This window comes from Echeneis naucrates, chromosome 20 (genome assembly GCF_900963305.1).
Source record: "Echeneis naucrates chromosome 20, fEcheNa1.1, whole genome shotgun sequence".
Taxonomy (NCBI): Eukaryota; Metazoa; Chordata; class Actinopteri; order Carangiformes; family Echeneidae; genus Echeneis; species Echeneis naucrates.
The window spans coordinates 3,011,445-3,035,987 of NC_042530.1; the positions used below are offsets into that span (position 1 = coordinate 3,011,445).

The window sequence follows — 24,543 nt, forward strand, 5'->3', positions numbered from 1 at the left end:
AGCCAGCCAGACAGAGTGCCGTATAACTGACATTTATCCAGCAGCTGGAATGACTTGAGTCATTAATAATATAATATAATAGGCAACAGAACGGGAAAAAAACTGCTCCTATAACCAGTATAAACATTTTACCAGCAGACAGTTCAAATATATAGTCATTCTTCTCACTTGCATCTAAATAACACTTGCGTTAATTCTGCAGTTGTGTTTTTAAGACTGAATCAGGACTTTAACTTCTTCTTGCCCGCTGAGTCCTTCACTGATCTGAGAGTGCATCTGCTTTCATGTCACACATATTCATGCAGGAGCTAACAGTATGCACCGGACATAAACACGCTTTCTTTTTTAAACCAGCACACAATTCAAATGTATTTGTAATGTTTTTTTGTTTTTTGTTTTTTTTAAAGAAACTATGCACACATACAGTACATAATAGCATCTTTATTACACTGAAATATAAAAGTATATATATTTATCACTATCCTGGAGAGAAAGGACCAAGTTAAGAAAACAACTTGTAGCCTCAGTTGTTGCAGTTTTCTCATTTTCATTAGAAAGAAAGAAAGAATTGGAGTCAAACAGGAAGGCCACAGTGACAGGTTGCCATAGATTCTGTGCACATATATGGAAGGGAGGCAGACAGCCACACACACATGCTACCACTCGTACGCACATACACACACATTTTCATCTTCCTTCGTCTGTGAGGACTTTACACTTCCTACATTCTTTAAAACCCTGTCCTGAACCTTCACCTGTTGCCAAAAGAGCACCAGAAAACATCAGGTCCATCGGTTTTTTGGGATAAGATGTGACCAGCACAGCTGCTTCATGAGTCACATGAGTTCTGGTAGTGGCATGATTTAGATTTTTCACTAAAAATTAAAGTTTGGTTAAACTGACTATCAAAAGGTTTAAAAAAAAGTGTAAAGAAAGTCAGATTTCAAAATGGACCATTATCAAATGGGAGCAGTGGCTTCCCCTCACTGTAAAACCACTAACTGACATTTTCACACTTTATTAAAAACGATAAGTCAGAATTTCAGAAGTAGCCAAACTAGCCGTTTCCATTTACATGCTATTTAACATACAGGTATTTGAGTGATATCGGTTTTCTCATAGCTCTCTCCAAGAGAAATTTATTTCCCAGAATTTCACATTTTTTCTTCAGCTAGCACAAGCGCCAGTGCTTGTAATGTTGGTTAGACTCAAGGATAGAAAGTTGGAATGTGCTTGATGATATTTTACCAAACCGATGAAATTTAGAATGTGTGACTTAAAATTATGACACAAAAAAAAAAAAAAAAAATATGGCCGAATGTGATTGCTGTTAACGGCTGCTGCTTCAGAATCACCTGCCTGCAGTGTACCACAGAAGCATGAAGCTAAGTGCGCCCAATGCTCGAGATGTGCCTCAAAGCCTGGGCTTCAAACCTAAAACCAAACCCGAACCTTAATCCAGCCAAGCCGTAGAAGTCAGGACCAGCCAAGACGACCGGGTGTAAAAACCACAGTCCTCACATGGATGGAGAAATAAAAACACACAAACACACCCCAGATAAGAGGCGAAGGCCGCAGAGTGGACGCAGAACAGCACAGAGGTCATGATGAACCAGCTGGGCTACGGAGGTCAGGTCCAAAGTTTCCTTCACTCATCAGAAACCAAAAGTACCAGTGAAGTTACCATGGCAACCACCGTTTCCTCTCATCATCCCGTAACCACGGCGATGTGCAGCGACAAGCTGCCGTCAAATCCGTACCGGTGGCACAGCAAGCTCTGACAATGACAGCGGTAAACTGAACAAAAAAGAAAGCCTCTTTAAAAGAAAAATAAAGACGTAAACAGAGGATAAGGCGGCATCTGGGGGGGCAGTGGAGGGTGGAGGGTGGAGGGTGGGGGGGGTGGGGTTGGTGGCTGATTCCACGGTGCTGATGGTGATCGTGATGATCATTTGGCACAAACTTCATCTTGGCTGAAATGTCTCTCGGCCGACAGTGAAAACGTTTCCATAAGATGGCCTCGGATGTGGCGATCAGAGTGCGCTGATAAGGATGACTGAGTGTTATTTCGACAGGTTTTTCTTTATGTTCTCTACCTCCACCTGTGAAATGAACACCACACGAAGAGTCAAAACATTCTGGGATTAAATGTCCGTTGCTGCTCTGTCTGGACATTTTATTTCTGAAGTTTATGGAAGAAAAAGGATCTAAAAAAAACATTTCTATCACCCTCTTGTGGCCAAAATTACTACTACAAAAAAAAATGAACCTGTCAATGTGTTTTCTTGTTGCCTGTCAGGGCCTCCACAGATAACTGACATATCCAATAATATCCATTTAACAGATTAGTTGATTAAATATTGTGGGCCTCCAAGTCACAGGTTGAGGCCTCTCCGGGTTTTCTGCACCAAATAGAAAAGAACCATTCCTTCATGGACCTCTTTGAGAGTCCAGATACTTTTGAGCATATTGTCCATCACTCACAGTATCCTTGTGTATATGTGAAATTTGTTTTTGTTTGTCGGATTTGTGCTTCTGCACTTCCCGGGAATTTATTCATGGACTAATTTGTGTTCTCGCTCATACTTGTCATGTCTCACCTGTAAATAAACACGAATCTTCTTCTCTTCGTCCAAAGCACTGGCCAACTGCTTCATCTCCTGCCTGAAGGAGGAGGACACGTCAGGACACGTCAGCTTTGTGAAACCTGACAAAAACACATTTGGCCGTTTCGTTGGTGCGGTTTGAGTCAGTCGCCTACCGATGCTGGCTCTTCAGCAGTTCTACGGAGGTCCTCAGCTCTCTCAGCTGGTTCCTGAGTTCCTCCAGCGTCAGGGGGGTCATAGGTGAGTGCCGGAGCTCGGGAGAAGGGCTCAGACCAGCAGGGGAAGACGGGGAGGCGGAGCGATGGCTGGAGTTTGGTGGGTTCAGGACAGAGGGCTTAGCAGGCAGTGGTGCTTTACTGTCGGGGGCCTGTGGAAAAAAGACATCAGCATTATAAAACATTTATGGATTGTTCAAGATTCTCCTGCTCTGGCTTCCTTTGTGTATCTTCGTGTGGTGAGCGGCAGGGTGATACAGGTTCAAACCCCAGGTCAGGAAATAATGGAAATTTGAATTTAGCCAATTTGGAATTACTAAACACAAAGAAACTGGATATGCCAATTAATCTGTCTACAAACAGTAACATCCAATATTTAGCATCAGCTACTGCGTTCAGGTGTAACCTCGGTCGAGGTTGGCAGTAACTGGACTATCTGTGGTTTGGTTCCCTCTGCTGGATGGAATAAAAAGTGAAGCAAAGTGAAGATGCTCGTACAGAGGCGGCAGGAAGTCCTTTTCTCTGGGAAACATCCTGCTCGTCCTTTCCTCTCTCCTTCTCCTTCCTGTCCTCCACTGCAGGTGAGTCCAGGTTGGTAATGGACAAGGAAGACTGCCAGAGAACAGAGAGAGAGATGGCTGAGCTGGTCTACAGCTAGACACACAGCAGACAAACCAGCATCACCCCAAAAGATGAAACACGATTCTGCGTTTTATGACGAGCATGAACACATTTCACCACAGTATGGAAATGAGACGCAGCCACAAGACCTAACAGCAATTTTAACATTTATAATAATAACATTTTGAGTCAGGTGACACTCACAGGTGTGATGATCTGCGAGCGAGGCCGGCGGTCTGTGACTCTTGGCCGCGACGCCGTCGGATGACTCAGTTTCTCCGTAGATGCAACCACGGCGTCCAGGTCCATTTCTGCACAAACGCACAAAAGAGCACACAGTTCTCAGCAGGTGAAGCTTGGCAGAGCGCTGTGGCGGTTACTGAGGCACCATGTCCTGATCTCATTGGTCGATGCTCCTGTCCAGTCACACTCACCGGTGTCATGTGACCTGTCAGGGGCAGAATCTGGTGTCGAAGCCCTGCCCTCAGACTTGGGGCTTTCACACCTGAGCAGGTAAACCACACAACAACATTAGCTTCGATGTGCTCAGGGATTTGTGCGATGTTTTCAGAGTGTGCACGTGTGTTGCGTTTGTTTGTACTGACGCTAAAGGGGGGGGTCTCTCAGGACGCCGCGGGGGTTGGGAGGAAGAGGAAGTGCTTGTCTTTGGGGGGTGGGGTTTCTTGGGGAGGAGAGACGGGAGGGAGGGCTTGGGGATGTCTCCAACCTTCACCTCTTCACCTACACATACACACATACAATCACACCCAGAAACACACAAAATAACGCAAAACATGTAAAACCACTTAAAAACAGGATTACATGACATCAGACATAAATACACACACAGACATTCTTTGTAAGGTGAGGCCAAGATAGAAGGACTACGGCGATGAAGGTAGAAGCAGCAGCAGAACAAATGAACTAAATCCGACCCAAGAGGAGGACAGAAGGTTATTCGTGTTATGCAAAAAGAGAAGAAGAAGAAAAGAGGAAGAAGCCTGAGGTCGCCCAAGCCTGCAAGAACTGGATGGAAAGGGCTGAAAAGAGCAAAGATCATGATGGAACAGCCAAATTTATCAGTACTGATAGTCTCTTCTAATGCGAAAGAAAACAAGTGACCTCTCCTGTGAACACACACTGTTAACATTTGTTTTCATCTAATTGAAAAATTCAAGTGAAGAGAATTGACAGATTGATGGATTATAAATTGAGTTTAAGATTGTTATTCGTTTGGGACATTTTATTGTACGTACAAGCATTTTATCACGGTAGAGGATGACACAGATGAGTTTTGACTTGTTATGCTGACTTATTACAGACGTACAAGAGTATGGATGGGTGTGGGTGTGTGTGTGTTTGTGTAGAATTTTCAGATAACATTGTTGAGTCAACTGTAACAGCTTTGTACTGAAAACACACCTCATGCCCATCGCTGGTGGACCAGGCTGGGGAATAAATTAAATTACATTGGTAAAAAAAAAAAGGAAAAATCTAAATTTGTTAGTCATCAATTTATCAGCCTTTTTTAAACCTGTGTCTGTATTTACTCAGTCTGGAGTTACTGAGATGCTAAAAAGACAAACAATAACATTGGCTGTCTTTTTTTTTTTTTTTTTTTCCATCAAGGTTAAAACCGCAGAGCCCAGAACTTCCTGTTGCACACAGACTGATGTTGAAGCCGCTTCTTTAATCAAAGCTTTGCCCTTTTGCTAGACTGAGAACAAACATGCTGCAATTGCTTCCCCCATCTTTACTCACAAAACTGGTGCATGTTTAAAAAAAAAAAAAAAAAACAAAAACAAAAGTGCACATCCTCTTTCACTCTCATAGGGAATCACTCAGTTAAAAAGGCGGATTATTATTTCAAGCATGTTAGTTGGCGAGTTGTTTGTCAGCTGAACACATTTGTTAACGCTGCGGGACCAAAGTGGTCTACACTGTACCTCGATCCTGGTCTCTCTGGGGCAGACTTTCAGGCCGCTCAGGAGGAACCTTCTTGGCTTCAGACTTTTTCTCTACAGGTCAGAATGTATATGTTTCTGTTGCCTGTTTTATTGACTTTGTCTCTCCTTCTCTCACAGAACAAACACAAGAGGAAACGTCAGAAATGTTACCTGCGGTGTGTTTAGCCGAGGGGGCGCTCGGTGGGGGCGGTTTCTTTGGTCTCTGGAGACACACACACAGAGACAGGAACATTACGGAAACACCTCAAAAATCCCACACGTCTCTGAGACTTCAAACATCACAGCAGACAGACGGCGTGGAGATGCCAAAAATTACCTCTTTCTCAACTTCTATCAACTTTACAAAGTTGTCTGGGAAGACGCCTTGCCGTCCCCCGACCTCCCCCATCCACCAGCCCGCGTCGGCACAGTCCTGGACAAAAGACAGTTTAAACACTTCCTAAGTGTGTTAGGTGCGCACCTGGATGCAAATTATATTTTTCTAACCTGCACAAACAAATCAAAATGACCAAATTATGCAAAGGCAGACACGCCCACTCATGAACCGACTTACCTTGGTGATGATGTTGATGATCTCCCCCTCTTTGATCGACAGCTCGTCTTCATTTTGTGCTTCGTACGGAAAGAGAACTTTACACTGCTCCCTCCCTGATAGCCAATCAAAGCAGAGGTAAAGTCAGACTCATACTAACGTTCACAGGCAAAAATACAAGATAACGTCTCTGTATAGTGCGGCTTTTTTTTTCCTCCAATAATTGAGCCAAAAGATGTTGTGTTTCCAAATAAAACACACGCACACAATTTACAGGAAACAAAGTCTTATCGTGACAAGGTCAGCTCAGGAGGAGTTCCAGACGTTAAACTAATGAAGGTGAGTGACCAATAAGAAACAATTCAACTACACAATCTTTGTGGTGCAGTTGAAAACATTTCAAAATAATTTTTCATTTACATTGATAACACACACAGCTCAGTATAAAATACACAACGTTAATATCGAGTCATCTGATTTTAATTTTGTAAAATATAACAAGCAACAATTTTTTAATTTGTCACTAAATCCTTCATTTATCCAGCTGTACTGTGGATTTGCATATTTGAGTTAAATAATCTACAAAGTAAACGAGGCAAGAATTTATTGTTCAATGAATATCCCGTTTATTGTTTGTCATCTAATACAGAGTGTGCCCAGCTCCCCCTCCAAATCTCTGAGCTTTCAACAAGCACCTGAAGGCAACTTCAAGCATTTGTATGAAACAATGCTGTGGTAGATTGGGAAGGAAGTTTTTTTATTATACGTGAAAGGCAGGAAATTACCTAAAAACGGTGGCATGCTGTGGAAAAAGGCAGGCAGTGAATCAAACCCAAAACATCTGAAAAGTTGTAAAATGACATTTACACCTTATCTCCAGCACAGTTTGGTGTTAGACGTACTCAGTTTCATACTGAGTCTTTTCACAAGATCTTTCTCACCTTTGGCTTTGCTATCAGGCTCAGTCTTCATGCTTTCAGGGGAAACACCTGCAGCTTTTCCCTCGTTCACCTGGATGAAGAACAAACCGAAGACAAATCTTGAGACACTGAGCTCAAACTGGGAGCACACTGACCCGAATCTACAGCTGCTAATACACAATATTACACCATGAATAATCACAACAATCAACTTCAGGCGGACTACTTGGCTGTAAATTGAAGCTTTACAAACATCCTGACTGGAAGTTTGGAGGCCATGAATGTCTGGATAATATTTCATAAACCATCAACAGTAGCTGTGGTTGTGTGGGTACTTCAGTCCTGACCAAAATGGTGGACTGACCTAGAATAACACTGCTACAAACCTATAAATAATACAAAGGGAGGGTTGCCCAACAGCTCAACTAAAATGAAGTATTAAAAAAAAAACAAAAAAAAAAAAACACAAAATATTCTGAAAATCAAACAAAAATAATCACTTGTCTCCAGTGAACATCAGCGTCCCCCTCAGGCTCTGATCTAACCAGCTAATTAGGATGAGGATGATGAGATCGGCTTAACAAAAAAAAAAAAAAAAAAAAAAAAACAACAAGCTGGCTTTGCAATGAAGTGTGTGTGTGTGTGTGTGTGTGTGTGTGTGTATGGGGCGTAGGTTATTAAAAGGCGTCGTTGTTTTGCGGCTGGAGTGGATCCCTCGTCAGTGTTTGTGGAACCAGGGTGGCTCTTCCACAGGAAAACACACTCTTTTCTTCACAGGCTCGGGTCTGTCCCGAACGCACACAGATCTGTTCTGTTTGGCTGAGAAAAAAAAAAAAAAAAAAGCTGCACGGCCTCCCCCCTCGCTCCTCCCCTCCCCCACCTCCTAATGAGGCCCATGTGGTGCCACAAGCATTGAGACACCGTTGCAACATAACAGTACGAATCACATGCTGCAGTGTCTCATACATGCGAATGGACCGATGAGACTTTATGTAGTGATGACTATTTTTACGCTTCTCAAATTTCAATTAAAGTCTCCTGCAACGCATCCATGCTGCCTCGCACAATCTCAAAGCTGAATTTACTGTATATCCTGTTGCTTTTGCATTGCATCACTGCCAAACCAACACTCCACCTGCACGAATAAAAGTGTGACCAGAGGCAGGAAATTCAAAGTAAGCCTCAAGCCTGCATGGCAGCATGTATTACTGCTGTTTTTCTTTTCAATTATCTCAGAATCTGAAGCATCGTGCAAAGCAGCCACCAAGGTACCACATTGGTACTCTCACCAATACATCAAAGCTGTGCGGGTTCGCAGAGGATGATCTACATCTGTGCAGCAGAGGCTGCAAAATCCTGAAAACACGCTGTCCTCCTTTCCCCAAGTGAGAAGTATCTTCCTTTAGTTGCCCTTTTCTTTCAAACTCCACACAAAACTGTAACAGGTATTTGGTTACAAATACGAGACGGCCTGGGTGTGTTTCTTTGACTCGAGGATGTGTCCTTCAAAGCAGACAAGGTTGTCACAGGGTGAGTCCTTGTCATGAGTAGAATGAAGACTTCCCCTTTAAAGTGTGTAGCAATAAGGTTGTTTCTTTTTTTTTTTTTTTTGTGAGTCAAGGATCTCTCATCCTCCTTATCATTCCAGTTTCTGGAACTGAAGCTGCCCACAAAAACAAAAGATGTCTACAAGTAAATTGCGTGTAATACCACTGCAGACCTTTACACCATCACCCTGCTTGCCCAAAAGATTAGCCAAGAATAGGCAGGCGTTGATTGTTGCCAGAGTAAAATTCAGATAGTAGTTTTTTTGGCCAAGATAAGTAAATCATTTTCTGTGGCACTGCATATAAATGTCTTTAATAGCCCCATAATTCAAACCAGAGGGTGATTCGAAGATGTTTGCATATCTCCCTTAGGAGGCTGACAGAAGGAGCACTGCAGGAAAACATGCATCCTTTATTAAATCATTATGTTGATGTGTGTGTTTTTGCTTAGAGAGCAGCTACACCCCCTAAAATATCACTGAGCCTTCGTTTTGTTTTTTTGTTTTTTTACACTGTAAGCTCAGCTGTTATCAACACTGACTGTGACTCACCACAAAGACAGGATCTGGAGGAGACACTGAACACTTCTCCTTTTGTTGTCTCAAAATATCATTGTTGACTCGGGGAGGGGGGAGAAAAAGAAAAAAAAGCCTACTTAACCAAGCATTCAATTAGTTTGTAAATGAAATCAGTGAAAGGTGCAGCACCGATGCAGCAGCGCACCGGGACGCCACCTGTGTGCGAGCAGGTCCAGTTCAGTTAAATAATAAAGTAGACGTGGCTTCTGTGAGTCAGCGGATGGAGACTGTCACCTCCTCCAGAGTCTCATTAGGCAGAAGAGAGACTTGTCTCAACATAAAGCAACATAACAGCTTCCCTCTCAGCAGGACAGACTGACAAACATCCTTAAAAACGCACAAGCGCGCACACACACACACACGTCTGCAGAAACAGGAGAGCTTGAATGCCACTTTAGATTTGATGTCCTTTTTCACCCATTTCATTTTTATTGTGTCATGTCCTTCGTGTATTATCCTCTGATGTTCTGAGTGCCAAAAAGGAAAGGCTGTCTTTGGCAGATTTTTGCTTTGATGAGGTAGATTAGGATAAAATTGTTTGATTTATTTTTCTTGATAATCTCTACGTGCTTTCAAAAGTTAACCCTGCAAAGTCTGTTTTGTGATGATACTTACTAATTTTTGACATTTTGTGCCTTGAAAATAGGGAAACTTACGCATGTTGAATTAAGTGGTTGTTAGAAATTACAAAAGCCATAAAGCTATTTTCATTTTACTGCTTCAGGTTTGTGATTTAAAACAGTGACGGGGAGAGCACTCAGAATCTCTATATGCAAATACAACAATTTAAAAAAATGGAAGTAAAAAGTAAAATTTTACTGAACTGTATTTTACACAAAAGCTTCCTCAAATTATATAACAAAAATGTAGAACTTTGAACTTGTCAGGAAATCAAATGAAATGACAAAACCATGAATTCAACCTCACCATCTGAGCAGCTAAACAGCACTCTGACCAAACCACAGCATTTGTAACACTGCTGGATTTCATGAGAAACAGTACATGTCGAGCAAAAAGATACATCGAGGATCAGAAAGGATGATAATAAAATAAACAGTTTCTGAGAAAACACAACCTTAGGTGAAGGAAAGAGAAACAGAAAAGTGGACTGTACCGTTCTCTCCTCTGGTTTCAGTTAAGCTCAGACAGACAGAGGAAGCGTTGCTACATCAGCGCAGGCAGCTGGAGACAGTGTGTGTGAATATGTGAGCGTCAGTGAAAGACTGAATCACCTCCCCTCCTCTCTCTAAACCTCTCGCCCTCTCTCTCTCTCTCTCTTTCTGCCCTGTGGAGCTCTCAGTTCCGCTTTGCTTGTCAAATCCCTGAGGGTGTGTGTGTGTGTGTGAGAACATACACTACTTCCTGTGCTGTAAAGCTGAAACAGAGGAAGGGGAGGAGCCAAGGCTCAGACTTCCTTCCCTCACAAGTCACAATAAAATAATCACAGTACCAGAAGGTGTATAAGCCCCCCTGTATGGACCAACAGGAGCTCAAACACAAACACTGTGGGGGTTAAAAAAATTCACCTTAAAATGTGTTGTAATTCCTCCACTGTCCGCCTGATTTGAAGGCAAGTACGCTCAAATTAAAGCTGAACGTCTCGATCGTTTGATTTCGTTTCATTGTGGTGGCGAACAGAGCTGCAATGCTGAAAACTGTTGATTTTCCCATAATTCATGGAGCTGACGGTAAGTAAATCTGTATGTGTGTGTGATGGCCATCACAAGCATGCAAAATCTGTGTGTGTGACTCACCTTGTCCAACTCTGACTCAATTTCCATGGAGCGAGGTCTGAGCTTGATGGGCTGATCTTTGAAGATGTCGCCAAAGCCAAACCCTCGGATCTAAATTAAAGACGAACTTTGACTTAATTACATTTAATTAAAGATGAACTTCTATTCAACAACATATTTAAAAAGGAACAACCCGTGGACAACCTTTATTCATATAATACGTTAATCACTCATTGCTGGATTAAAGGACCCGTGTGTAGGAGCTAGTGGCATCTGTGTAGATTGTAATTAATACCATTAGAAGAACTTATGGTGGCATCATGCAAACATGGAAGAGAAAAAAAAAAAAAAAAAAAAAAAGAGCCAGTGTTTGGTTTTGTCCATTTTGGAATATTTTAGAAGCACTAGATAAGACAGGAAGTAATTCTAATTCTAAAATAAGGGGAACAAAATTATTGTCTGATCATTGTATTTAAATGTGGCTCTGAAACGTTCAGCTTCATCGTTTACGGAGAGCAAAGATCAGCGTCTGACACTGAAGGGATCGTGATATTTATATTCATGTTTTAGATGATTCTGGATGAACGGGCCAGTTCAGAACTGCAACATATCGGTGGGTCTGTTACCTTCTTAGGCTGGATTTCTCCTGACCCTGTTTCTGACCGACTGTCTCCTCCATCACTTTCACTTCCTGGGCTGTCTTTACCTACACACAGACACACACCACAACAACACAAGGCATGTTAGTTTAGTTTGTTGCGGTCCTTCTGATAATTTAGATTGAGCAGAATAAAGAAATGTTTTTCACATGTCGTCTCTGCACGTGTGGTGTTTTTCACGTGTTCTGATTGGCCGACACTCACTGGTGCGGCTGCTGCGGAGCTCTTCCTGCAAGGTGGGAGTGTCCACGGAGGGGGCGTCGGACTCCGCCAGGATCTCTTTGGTGAAATTTGAGGGAAACATACCGGTCTTCCCATTAAGAATCCCCTCCCACCAGCCCTCCTCTACCTGAGCGCACACAGGACACACAGTGACACATTTTCACAAAGAAGACTTCCAAATCTACACAATTTCTGGTACAGACAAACAATCGCGGACCTCACAGACAGCACTGTGCAAAAAAAAAAAAAAAAAGCCACTGTATGTCGGGTTGTGTTTAAGTTTAACCAACTGCAACCTGCACAAAATCAGGTGGGTGGACAAGAAATGGATGGGTCTTTAGTCCATCCGTGTCATGTGAGCAGAACAATTAACAAAACAGATGTAACTTAAGACAACACAGGCGACTGAAACACAAACACATTCAGAAATGATCTTCAGTCCGACAACATGCTACTAACAACACGCACACAACAGCTCCAATCTTGTCAGTCAGTAAAGCTCAAATCTGAAATGTTTTACTTTTTTAAACAACGTGTCTCATGTGAAAAGTGATAAACACTGGTTGCGTTTGTGCATTTCAGGGATGAGTTTTGTACGCTGGACTTAAAGGTGAACGGTTCAGTCTTACCTCTGCTATGATCTCAATTACGTCTCCTATCTTCAACTCTAGTTCATCTTCATGCTGAGGCACGTAGCTGAAAGCAGCTTTACACCTTCGCTTACGGATTTGCTCTGCTGTAGTTCGCGCACACACACACACACACACACACACACACACACACACACACACACACACACACACACACACACACACACACACACACACACACACACACAAGAACAAGAGCACATACAAATAATTATGGCTTCCTTGTGACATAATGAGCTCACACAATCACCAATAATCCGTGACTTACAGTGAATCAGCAGATGTTCACTGACTTAAAGGCCTGATGGCTCAAGCCCTGCAGAATGACCTTTGACCTTTCAATGAGAGGACAGCATAACCAGCACTGACACAGAATGCCCTCCACTGGCCTTGCAGTTGTTTGTATTACATCCATTAGCCCGCTCATTACCCTTGACTCATTTGACCAGCCGGGGCCTTAAGACATGACCCTGCAGTCCCTCTTTTGTCCACATGGTGTCAATCTTCACCTTGAATTTTAAGGGACTACACCTCAGGATCTATCCAGTTACACACCATAAAATAATTTGAAAGACCAGTAAGGCACGTTAACGGGCCTTACCTTATTCTGTGTATGTGTTTGCAGTAGGTGAGGAATGCGTGACCCAAATCCTTCCTCACACTAATAGGATCTAAGTTTGAGTCTGAAGACTTAAAGCTGCCTAATGACCACAATGTATGAATGTATGCATCCGAGTTTAAGAGCTGAGTACCTTTCCTTCCCGGCCGTACGCTGAGGTCGCCCACGGGGCTGGCCCTGCCGTTCGCGAGGTCAGATCTGATCATGCTCACCTGTCCTCCATCTCTCTTCCCGTCTTTCTTTATCTCCTGCAGGGAAAGAGAGGCAGAGGAGGCGGTTAGACCAGGAGGGTGAGGTGGAGGGGAAGAGGTTGGGAGAGACGGCAGAGAAAGGTGAGGAAAGTGAGAATGACAGGAAATTTGGAGCGATGACAGAAAACTGCACAACAAGTCCAAGATGCCTCTCAACTAAAAGTTCTAAATTAAAATAACTACAATTACTCTCATTGTTAGGTGACAGAGGGGACAGGAGCAAAATCATTCAAGCCCGATGATGAATTTCTGATGTTTACATTCATGATTTGTCATCAAGGACGTTAATATAAATGTTTTGGAGACAGTTTCCTCGTCAGTTGTCATCTCTGCTCAGTTCTCACAAAATGACTTCAATTTGTTCCCCACAGTGAGGTTGACAATCAGATCAAGAATCTGTGTCACCCTGAGCTGATCTTACAAATTTATTATGAGCTAAAAGGAAATGTATCATAACTGATACCATCTGCTTCAAAACACCAGGTCCCACCCAGACTACTGGGGGAATAAAGACATCACTGCATACTGCAAACCTTACTGTGGAACTTTCTGATGTATTTGTTAAATCACATCTGTTTATCACCAGTGTGCAGGAGTGTCGTTACCGGATGATCCTGGCTGTTTCCCTGCAGGTGACCAGCAACGCCTCATGGACTTTGTGCATACATACACACACAAAAAAAAAAAAAAAAAAAAAAACCCACCAAAGCCAAACCACCCTTTCCTTCACATCGACAACCCCCCCCACTTGTGCCAAGTATCACAAAACAGCATGCGAAACTGATCAGGAGCTCTGCAGAGAGAGAGACAGACAGTCAAACAGTCTGAGTGACAGAAGAACCAACGAGCAGCCAGATGGGCTGACAACAAACAGGGAACCACGCACACACGCAACTATTCATACAGAGTCGCAGAAAAACTACACGACGGTTCACATCTCCCCACCACATTCATCATGATGCTGTTTCATAAGCTCTGGCCCTGTGGCAAACACAGCTCAGTGAAGCAGACTGGCCTGGGTACACTGACTCACAGAATCCAGCCCCACACACACACACAGTTTGGCCTGGTGGGGTGTGAAAGCCATAATGAGCCATGGAGATCCAAAAATATCAAGACGAAGAAACGTTTCCTCAACGACACTCATTTGAAGCTAAAAGCCATTTTAGAGGCTACGAAGAACTGAGACCGGACATTATGCGGGATTTTCACATGAAGCAGCATAAACTACAAACTTAGCCACCCAAATCTGACATTATGGGGTGTGTGCACTCCTACACTCTCACCACTGCCACTCCCACTGGAAGTGGCTGCACGGATTAAAATGTGAGTTGATGGTTCCCAGCCTTTTAAGCTCACGGCCCACTTGAAAATTTCTAAAATGTTGGCGGCCCACATCCGACCCAGTAACAATATGAATACCTTCTCATATTGATGAAAACAATGGGACATTAAGGATCAAAATGAAACCCGACATCAAGACTAACAAGGAAATAACTTGTCATTCAGTGTTCCAACATCCACAAACAGCCACACGATGAGGTACAACACCAATCCTTCGGCAACGGGGAGCCAGGATGACAGATGGTGGGGTAGATATTATTCCCAAAGTTCCAGATTGGGTATCAAGCCCCAGTAACAAACCACACAGGCCTATAGCAGCTGATCTGACAGTGAAAATCATGAAACTGGAAAACTTGAACATCTATGGTCAAAAAATTGTCACTCTTTTCACAAAAAATTCCAACTGTTTTGAAAATGGCTTGTCCGCCCATTTGCAGTACTTTCACAGGCCTGCAGTGGTCCTCAAACCATAAACTAGGAACCACTGAGTTCAGAGCAGAGCAAAAAATGTCCCTCTAAACCTCACTATTAGAGCACTTTGCCCACCAGATTCACACCGGTTTCTTCCCCTTCGTTGGCAGCATTGGAAGGTGCTAACAAGAGAAACACAAAAAAATAAAAACCAGTGGGCAAATACCTGGTAGAGCTGAAGGGATTTGCATCATTTGTATATTTATGTTCATGTTTTATTGTTTCTTTCCACTCAAGTCACCTTTCCCTGACATTTGGTGATTGCTGTTTGCTAAGTAGGCTAATGCACTGCTAATGCAAAACCAGGAAAACTGGCATTGATTCTGCAGGCAGACTGCAGCTGACGGGTTCGAACGCTATGCAACTCTGTACGTTCCCCTCAGATACTGCAAAACCGGCTAAAGAGACACTTAGATTCATTCAGAAACTCCAGCACAGACAGAACGGCACGCTGAAAACACAATGACACTTTTAACTTGGAGACGCCTACGCAAAAACCCACAGCGAGCATTTGAGAGCCCAGAGCTTTTTTCATGAATACAAAGGCCGTTAACTTGAAGGTTGGCTTTTTGTTTTGTGTAAAGAAATAAAAGATACATATATAGGACATATAGAGTCTGACGATGGTTTGGTTCTGCAGAAAAGACAGCTAACTACTGTTCTTGGAAGCTTTTGTTACAACTTGGACTGCATTCATGCTTTGATTCCCCCTGTGGGGATTCGGAGGTAGCGCAGAGTTAAAGGAAACCCAGCTGAAATGAGGAGAGGAAGACGACGTGATTCATCACATCTGAACAGGAAACACCTGCATTATGTACACAGCGCTGTGTGTTTATCTGTGTGGTGTGTACAAGCCTGACAGCGAGCATGTACTTTATTCCACACTGCTTGAATGGTAAACGTCGGTGTGTGCAGACCCCTGACCTTCTCTCTTCTCACCATCACAGATAATGCAAAACAGTGCACCACAGCAGCTGAAATAAACTGAAAGAGTTGTGATACAAGGAGAAATGATTCCAATACATCATTTCCCAGTTTTCATGACAGCTGTCATTGTGCAACTTTATTGTGGGCAAGCTGAGTACCAAGTTGCACTGTTACTTATTTATCACCAAACATTTAATGATTTCAAGTTTTGAAATCTATTATCATGGTGCTTAGACTGTTAGAGATTTTTTATGGTGTACTCTGATATTTTACAGACTATGTAGCATATTAATCAATGAGAAAATAGTTATAAATCACAATGCTAGTTCAAATGTGTGCTTACGTTTAATGGGAGATCATCAATTTTAAAGTCAATAACTGACTTGACTTCATTGCCAGCAAATCCAGCTGCTCCTGGGACGACAGGAAGAAGAAGAAGAAGAAGAAGAAGAAGAAGAAGAAGAAGAAGGACAAAGACGTTGACTTCTAGATGCACTTAATGTTAAAGAACATGTGATGCTGATTTGCAGTACCTGCTGTAGTCAGATGACCACAGCAGCTCCTACAAACAGGATATCCTCCACCTCTGCTAAATTTACAAGTCTGTGGGGACGTGAAGAATTCACTTACAGTACATTTAACTTGTTTTCTTGAAGGTGAAATTGCAGCATTGTCTTCACAGGTTTGCTCCTTTTGATAGCTGATTAATCATGAAGGTTACTTTCTGATATTTGTTCTTTTCTCTCTGATCATTCATCGAAAATTAAACATCTTAGGCTTTTTAAGGAACTGAAAAAAAGAAATTTGAATGCAAGGAGATTGAGATGAGATCGTTTTATACAGTTTCACACATTTTCAAAAATTCCACAGCAGAAGTAACTTAAAATTATCGATAGTCAAGCGTCACTAGCTGCTGTGTGTCAGTTGGCAGCCATATTGGCACGCCTGGCTTTCCACCTTTGACACCATCTTGACAGAATTTGCACGTCAAAGGTCCGTGTGGATTTTGACACAGAACTGAATGTTTTTCTCACAACTAATTTGGTTTAAAGGTTACAGCATTGCCTTGCAAAATGATTTCGCTAACAATGGTCGGAATCTGCAGTGAGTTCAGAGAAAATGTTCATTCATTGACCTCCACAATAACAGTCAACTGCTTCTTTTGGGGTGGGAGGGGGGGGTTGCCTGCATACCACTGCTTCCTGTCTTTTTTTTTTTTTTCAGTCTCTCTCAATCTGGTCCCCCTCCCTCACGCATACAAATACAGACAGACACACTTATTAATCAGCACCGCAAAGCTTGATGTCAATGATTCCCATAACTGCAGTCTTGTGACATACCAGTTTGGTATTACTGCATTACTCACAGTCTCCCTCTGTTTTTCTCTCTCTCACACACACACACACACACACACACACACACACACACGGGCCCATTGTGCAGCTCTGACAGTGAATGAGAGCTGTGAAAATCGGTCAGCACAAATAAACCACCTGACAACAGATGGACTTCTTTTGTTTTCACAGTGTTGCCCTTGGCTTATACCACCTCCCCCCCGACCCTCGACCCTCCCCTCCCCTCCAATGGCACAGCCTACAAGACACTTCCCTGTTCTCATTTTAGCAAACCCACAGTTCCACCTCCACATGAATGAATGATGTTTCCCATGCCTGAAAATTATCTCACCAGCTCATTACCGTCTTCATCTGTGAATAACGTCGTAGCTAATAGCTGGGCTCATGTTAATGATTTAATCAACTCGGTTCCACCTTTTGAATGTGTGCCATTGCCGACGTGGTGGGATATGATGATATGAACTGCAAATTCACAGTAACTTCTCAGCTGTCAAACAATGTTCTAGTTAGCCATGAGTTTCCGGTTGCATTATATGATTGCAGGTCATGTTGCAATGGTCGAACGCTGATATTTCACCGAGGGAATAGATCTATCCCTAAAACGACCTTTTCTCTTGTCTGACTTTAGGGCAGTTAATGTACAGTGGTGGACATTCAGAAACACAAATGTGATAATTAGATTCTCGTCCAGCTTGTGGTTCAAGCATCTGGTTGTAACCCTAAAAGGTGGGAGCAGCTTGAGTCAAAGGTCAGATTTTGAACATCTGCACACTGTTACACATCCAGAATAATGGGGAAGTGGTATTACAAATGCAATACGCTTCAAATTCCATCAAACAGTATCTGAACAGCAGCATTCAGCTGACATGCAACAGCATGTAGGCTTTTAAAGAAATGTTAGACACGTTGATACATTGATGGGGCTGTTTAAGGTTATAGAAAGTTTGTGATAAGGCTAATTCAGTCTAACCACAGACAGGAATCTAAAAGTAGACTGTGGCCCTTTGGCATCAGGGCTCTGAACTTCCACTCCAGAACCAAACTTCCTCCTAACAGTTTTGGTGCAGTTCATATATTTAGCACTTTGTAAAATCTGAAACGTGGATCACATGCTACAGTCTGCTGGTCATGGCATCTCAACCTAGTTGAAGGATTATGTAGTAAATTTGGAACGAATGCTCGTCGTGAAAAACCCCTCACAGAGCTGTTTTCTGGGGGTTTTTCCACTCATATCGGCGTCGCTACTGGTTGAGAATGCTGTAAAAGAAGAAAGAATGGGGCATAACCACCAACAGCGTCTTATCTGAAACGACAAATTCAGCCTGAACATAATCCAATTTCTCCAACCTTAAACTCAGTTTCATTGCAGTCAGGTGATCATTAATAAATGACTGACTGCTCTTATGATAAAATAAATTAATCTTAAACTAAAGTAGGAAGCAGGAAAATACACAAATGCACCATTCTGCAGTGACATACCTCTTTACTCTGCTGTGCAGAACCTCTTGTGGGTTTATGGAGTGTGAGAATGCGGCAGGAGATTGCGATGAGGTTACGGGGCTGACTGCAATTACTCACCCTGACAAAGTTATCCGGGAACAGCCCTCTTCGTCCGCCCAGCTCTCCTTCCCACCATCCTCCATCGTCCCGTCGTATGTTCACGATGATATCACCCACCGTCAGGCTCAACTCATCGTCCTGCTGAGCCTCATAGTCAAACTCCACCACGGCCTCCACTGTCCACAAAGACAGAGGCATGAGAGACGGGAGTTAGCGCGTTACCACACAATAACTAAAAGAGCGCTGTGGTTTTCATTTTGATGAGCAAGCCCGTTTTATTTTTTTCTATTCATTTTTCAAAGCCAGAAGTGAACATGGGAATCGTACAGCACATCTGTTTAATGTGGTTTGCAACATCCAAGCAATAAAGTAAACAGTGTAATACCTCCATGGCACAGCTCTGATTCTGATCAACGTTTTATTTCCTCAAATAAAAAGGTCAGGATTTTAAAAATGATGGCTCGTAAATATGCATTCAAAGGCTGGAAAGAATTTAAAAAAAAAAAAAAAAAAACTGACATGGCTCAAATTCCATTTTTTCCATCACACCATTCTTCTGCTCTGAAATTGTTTTCTTTTATTACTTAAAGGTGCCAAGGTAGTTTTCCTGTAAACAAATCAAAGTTCTGTTGACATTCTTGTTAATATACTGCTCGAATGATAAATCCTTCGAGTGGACAGTCAGGTGATGCCATTTGATTTGCATCGCCACGTCACGGTCAACTTTGATATCTTCACCATGATGATTTTCAAATCTCTCATTCTCATTTGTGCTTTCATATAAATGTGTAGCATGCATTGAAATGTTTATATGGCGTGACTTGCAAAAGCCACAATCACATCTTGCATTTGTGTTCGTCAACAGCATTCATTGATTTTCTGCTCTTTACCATCCACCATGAAACCAAGCTGTTTCTGTAGAGCTGAACCAATTGGTTTTCTTTTTTTATTATTATTCTTAGATCAAGATGCTGATTTTTCTGCAGTGATGTGTAAAACTATTGGAGGGTCTCAGATAAATGCCTTTCTAAAGGCCAAAAAAGAAAATTGGTCCTATAATATAATTCAGAAGATATACATAAGGAGGCTGCGTTTTCTACCATATTTTGATCTGCCTTTTGCCGATGATGCACATAAAAAGTTTCAAGGTTGAAGTTGTCTTGTTTTGTCACATGTCCGGTGCAGTTTACACAGCGTTGAAACAATGAGACAATGACAGAGGACTCTTTACTGAATAGACAGACCACTAAGCACCAAGGTCTCCTACTGTGCACTCACAATACAAGCTTCAGTGACTTCCCCATGGGAGCCAATTTAAAATGAAATGTATAAAAAGAACAAACATTCAATAAAAATATTCCATCTTTCAAATGCAGCACTGCCAAATAAGCATCAAATAAATATTGCTTAAGACGGCATGACGTATTTAACCACATTGCTGCTGCAGAGGGTTGTAATTAAGCTTTCAGGTGAAAACAACATAAAAACCATTCAATAAAATCCAGCTTTCCAGGAAAGAAAAAGGGTAACCTGCCCTTTGAATAACTTTGAAGAGAAACATCTGATCAGGAAATGTGGGGAACGGTAGCATGTCCCCGCTTGAAAACAATGGCAAAGTAGATTCATCTGAGATTCACACATGAAATAAAACCGTGTTTCAGTTGAAACGAGAAAAGTCAGAGCAGCAGACTGGTGGGAATTATATAACGACTATATGATAGTGTTGGAATTGGTGCTGTTAAAATGTGTTCTTTTGTCAGATAGAGGGAAAATGTGTAGGAGGTTTAGAGTTTGAAGCCGCACCAAACATCAGCAACAATGAAATAAATGTGAATCAGACTAGAAAACAGGGACATATCTGACTAGAATGCGGTGACAATTTCTTTAAAATGGAAAGAGGGAGTAAGGGGAGGGCGGCGGGAACCAAAGCTTTGCTCGTGTCTGACTATTGTCAAATTAAATGCATTCAAGGAAATAACTGCACGTAAAAAGAACACATGTAACGTGTTGGACTGAGTTTTACATTTGGCTTTCTTGCATACATGCATTTTGGTCACCAAGAGCTGATCCTTGTCTAAACTGCGTGGGCAGCTAATGGGGGACTCGGGTGAGGGAGTGGGGGGGGGGGGCTTTCAGGGGTGGGGTTACCATGGGAACGGCAGCATAAAGGGGGTAGCTATGACTCAGACACACTGGCATCCTCCCCAAAACCGTCTCCAACTCACACACACGCATGCATACAGTATCAAAAAGCAAACGCCTGTGCTCCGGCCGGCAAACGCACAGGAATGACAGCAATGCCCCAAAACGAGACCGTAACCACGTGAGGTAGCACTAAGTGGAGGGTCAGCAGATGTTGCTGCGAGTTCACATCATCACGGGAATGCAGAAATTCAACCAACAGATCACTATTACGCAGGAAAAAGTCCAACTTGGCCTGCCCGCCGCTCAGATGGCGAGGATATGATTCTGGCTGGAGATAACTAGAGAGATCAGCTGCAGACAACAGCAACGTGGCATACATACCATTTTCTTTTTTTTTTTGGGCCTCAGTTTTGTTGTCTCTGGGGAAGTGGCAGATACCATGAGAGCATGGAAGTGGAAGGCTCTTCAGGAAGGAGAAGTGCAAACTGAATTAACAGCTGATGGCAGTTTTCTTGCACACCACATTACGGTACATCTGAACTGAATGGCCCAACAGGACAGCACTCTGCAGTCCGCCCACATCAGTCAACAACGCACAGACCGGCAAAGAAGACGACGACAGATTGGGACTCTGCACAGAACACCAAGTGACTAAATTTAAAAATGTTGCTCCTCGAGAGGAACCAGAGGGGTTTGGGCCGACTGCCACAGGAAAAGCGGGCGAGTCAAACTGCGGTGAAGAGACGAACGAACACAAACGTGGGTTTCCGTTTTTGTGAGGCATCAACGCTCACAGAGTGGCGCAAATCGGTGGTCTGGCACACATCGTTGCTGGATGTCAACCAGCAAAAGATGACCCTTTCCTGTGGAGGCTGCAGAGAAGCAGTCATTTCTCCAATCTGGTATTTAGGTTTTATCACAATGATTGTTCAAACACCTGAGAAGGCATGTGATCAAATGGCATCATCCATTTGGCATGCTCAGATAATATCACAGTATCTTGGGAGATAATGAAAAACAAGCAAAGTGGTCTTAAATGGTATGGTTTAAAGCTATGTCTTCTTAAACATTAAGATTTATTGCTTTGTTTTTTTTTGTTGTTTTTTTTTTTTTTTTAAAGCCCTCACTCAAATGGTCGAGAACTCGAACCTAAAGAGGAACTAAGACAAGGCTGTGGTGACTTTTTGAGCAGCTGTGGTCAGTTTAGATAAGGGAAACTACACACACAGACACACTTCACTCTGCAAAGCCATGCTGACATTTTTGCTGTTCCACAGCAAGCCTGTGTTTAGCTGTGCAGTATGTTTCAGTGTGGCTGCTGCTGATGATGTCAAGAGCAGCTGTGTGTTTCAAGTCGGTGAAACATTCACGCTGGACCGGAGCCCACTGGGAGTCAGAGCCTCCCACTCCAACTGTGGATCAGATCACAGATTTCAGCACATTCTCCCACATTAAAGGAAACCTTCAGCTCATCACGCAGACATCTTGTGACAAAGTGTTTGTAATTTATTTTACTCCTCATCCTGCACTGACCTCTACATCAAATTCCCTCCCATGTTTTGCAGAAGGCCATTTGACAACCCCCCAGATAAGAATGTTCTGCATTCATCTGCGGCCTTGGCCGGTGTAGGTGGAGGAAGCAGCGGAGACAGCAATGAGCAAAACAAAAGCAAGACACAGTGAGAGTGTTTCAATTTCAGCAGAGAAAAGAGTGAAACCTAATCTTTGACTCCCTTCTTATTTCTATTTTTATTAAGGCAAATGGCGACAGAGAGCCAGCGCTCTTTCTGACTGTTGCACTCTCCTGCGAACATCTTGAAATGAACCTTTTTGTCTTCAGTTCTGAGGAACTGAAGGTTATCAGTTATTTGTGATGTGCTTATTCACCTGGAAAGCTGAAAAAAGCAGCAGAATTTGTGCGGTATTTTGTTTCCAGGTCTTGTATCTTATTTGCAGTACAAAACCAACATTTAAAAAAAACAACAACAACCTTAGATTGTTCAGTAACGCAAACTGTTTTGTTTTTTTTTTTTTTGTTTTTAAGTTCTGCTCATCAACCTAATGTAGCCCAGTACATTTACACATTTCCAACAGTGGACGTCAAAATATCCAAAGAATGTGCTGTTGCTTTAGATGCACAGCAGATTATTCAAAATCCACATGACAGACATCAGATCAGAAACAGAACACATTAACTGGACAAGTGCTAAATAACTGACACTTAAGGGAACACCCGCAAGCTACTTCTTTTGATAGGAAGTCTTCATTTTAAGGCCATTTTAGTTGACCCTGCATGCAGGAAATTATTCAATTCAATGTGATACCAAATCTGGGGCAAGTTGCATGAGCCATCTGACCAAAAGAAGTATCCAGGAAGTCGCCTCTAAACCGCTGCTCTTTATGGAGGTGAATGTTACCGCATGTAAAGATAAGAAATAAAAGGAGGAAGAGGATCTTACTAAATTAATTACTCCTCCGCCAAACCTGCAGTCAGTTCACTTGCAGTCATTGTGTTGCAACGGCGGCGCAGTGCTGTGGGAGATGATGGCGATCATGAGGGGAGGGGGAGTCCCACGTCAGGGCCCCCCCACCCACCCCTTTCTTCCATCCCACTGAGTCACAGAGAGAGTCAAACGGAGAAAAACGCGCAGAGCAGACGGACAGAGAGTGAATGCAAACGTGTCAACATCTGCAACTCATCAACGTGATCCGGCTGCACGGGGGAGCCGCGCCGCGACGCACCGAGCGCCTCAGCTCAGCTTTCTGGAGTCAGAAACGTGCAAACACACACACACACACACACAAAACACTAATAAAGGCAGCCGCAACACTGCCGTGCACGAAGCGACGTCAGGGGAGGTGAGATGGGATGTGGTGGGGGGGGGAGGGGGGCTGAACCCAGCGCACATCTGGACCGGCCGTTTCATTCCTACCCATCCAGATGCGCAAAAAAAGGGTGCTGTGGGCTATTTTTGGTTACACGCTGCAAGAAGAAGGAACCCCCCCCCCCACTTCCAAAGAAATAAAAATAAAGCGTCTCACCCATTTATGTGTCCCGATGTGCTGGAAGAGCTCCTGCGGGCTGAGAGGTGGTCTCTTCAGGTACAGACGGAGCTCCAGCCTCCTGCTCGGTCGGACCACGGATCCGCTACAGCAGCGCTGAAACGGGAGGAGCGTCAGATGAAACCATATTCCTTCCTCTTTTTTTTTTTTTTTTGGGAGGGGGGGGGGGTGGGGGGGAGATCTGGTGACACGACAGAGGAGGCACAGCGAGTGGCCAGAAAACGGAAAAGCCTCTGATGAACAAATCTCTCTCTCTCTCTCTGCTGCCTTCAGGTTCACTGCGTAAATTCCGAGTTCCCCATTTCACGTTTGGATGGGAGGCGGATTGGGGAACGACGTGACGCAATTTGTTGCGCCATCTATGATGCACAGATGGTGGTGACACAGCTGGGACGGCGGATAACACTGAAAATAAGCTGTTTTGATCATGGCACATTTTAACTGCTTATCAAGTCACCATTTGATTCTAATAAATAAACAAGTCCTCTTAGGATGTTAATTTTAACATCTCACAGCTTCCTGACATTAATTCATCAGAAAAAAAAAAACTTAAAGTAT

General features: G+C 43.0%; 1 protein-coding gene across 2 annotated transcripts; it reads right to left on the minus strand.

Moving 5' to 3' along the window:
* Positions 1-421: 421 nt before the first annotated feature.
* sh3kbp1 (SH3-domain kinase binding protein 1) lies at positions 422-24,143 on the minus strand. Of its 2 annotated transcripts, XM_029529262.1 has the most exons (19): positions 23,965-24,143; positions 18,796-18,953; positions 13,003-13,117; positions 12,230-12,336; positions 11,583-11,727; positions 11,346-11,425; positions 10,741-10,830; positions 6,883-6,952; positions 5,963-6,057; positions 5,726-5,821; positions 5,560-5,611; positions 5,389-5,460; positions 4,048-4,183; positions 3,877-3,947; positions 3,647-3,753; positions 3,320-3,433; positions 2,762-2,973; positions 2,601-2,664; positions 422-2,102 (listed from the first exon to the last, which is right to left on the minus strand). In XM_029529262.1, exons 1-19 carry the CDS (start codon positions 23,966-23,968, stop codon positions 2,064-2,066), a joined length of 1,827 nt encoding a protein of 608 aa, XP_029385122.1. In that variant the 5' UTR covers positions 23,969-24,143; the 3' UTR covers positions 422-2,063. The 2 variants fall into 2 exon arrangements, with proteins under 2 accessions (XP_029385122.1, XP_029385123.1); XM_029529263.1 differs by lacking the exon at positions 5,389-5,460.
* Between the last annotated feature and the right edge of the window lie 400 nt (positions 24,144-24,543).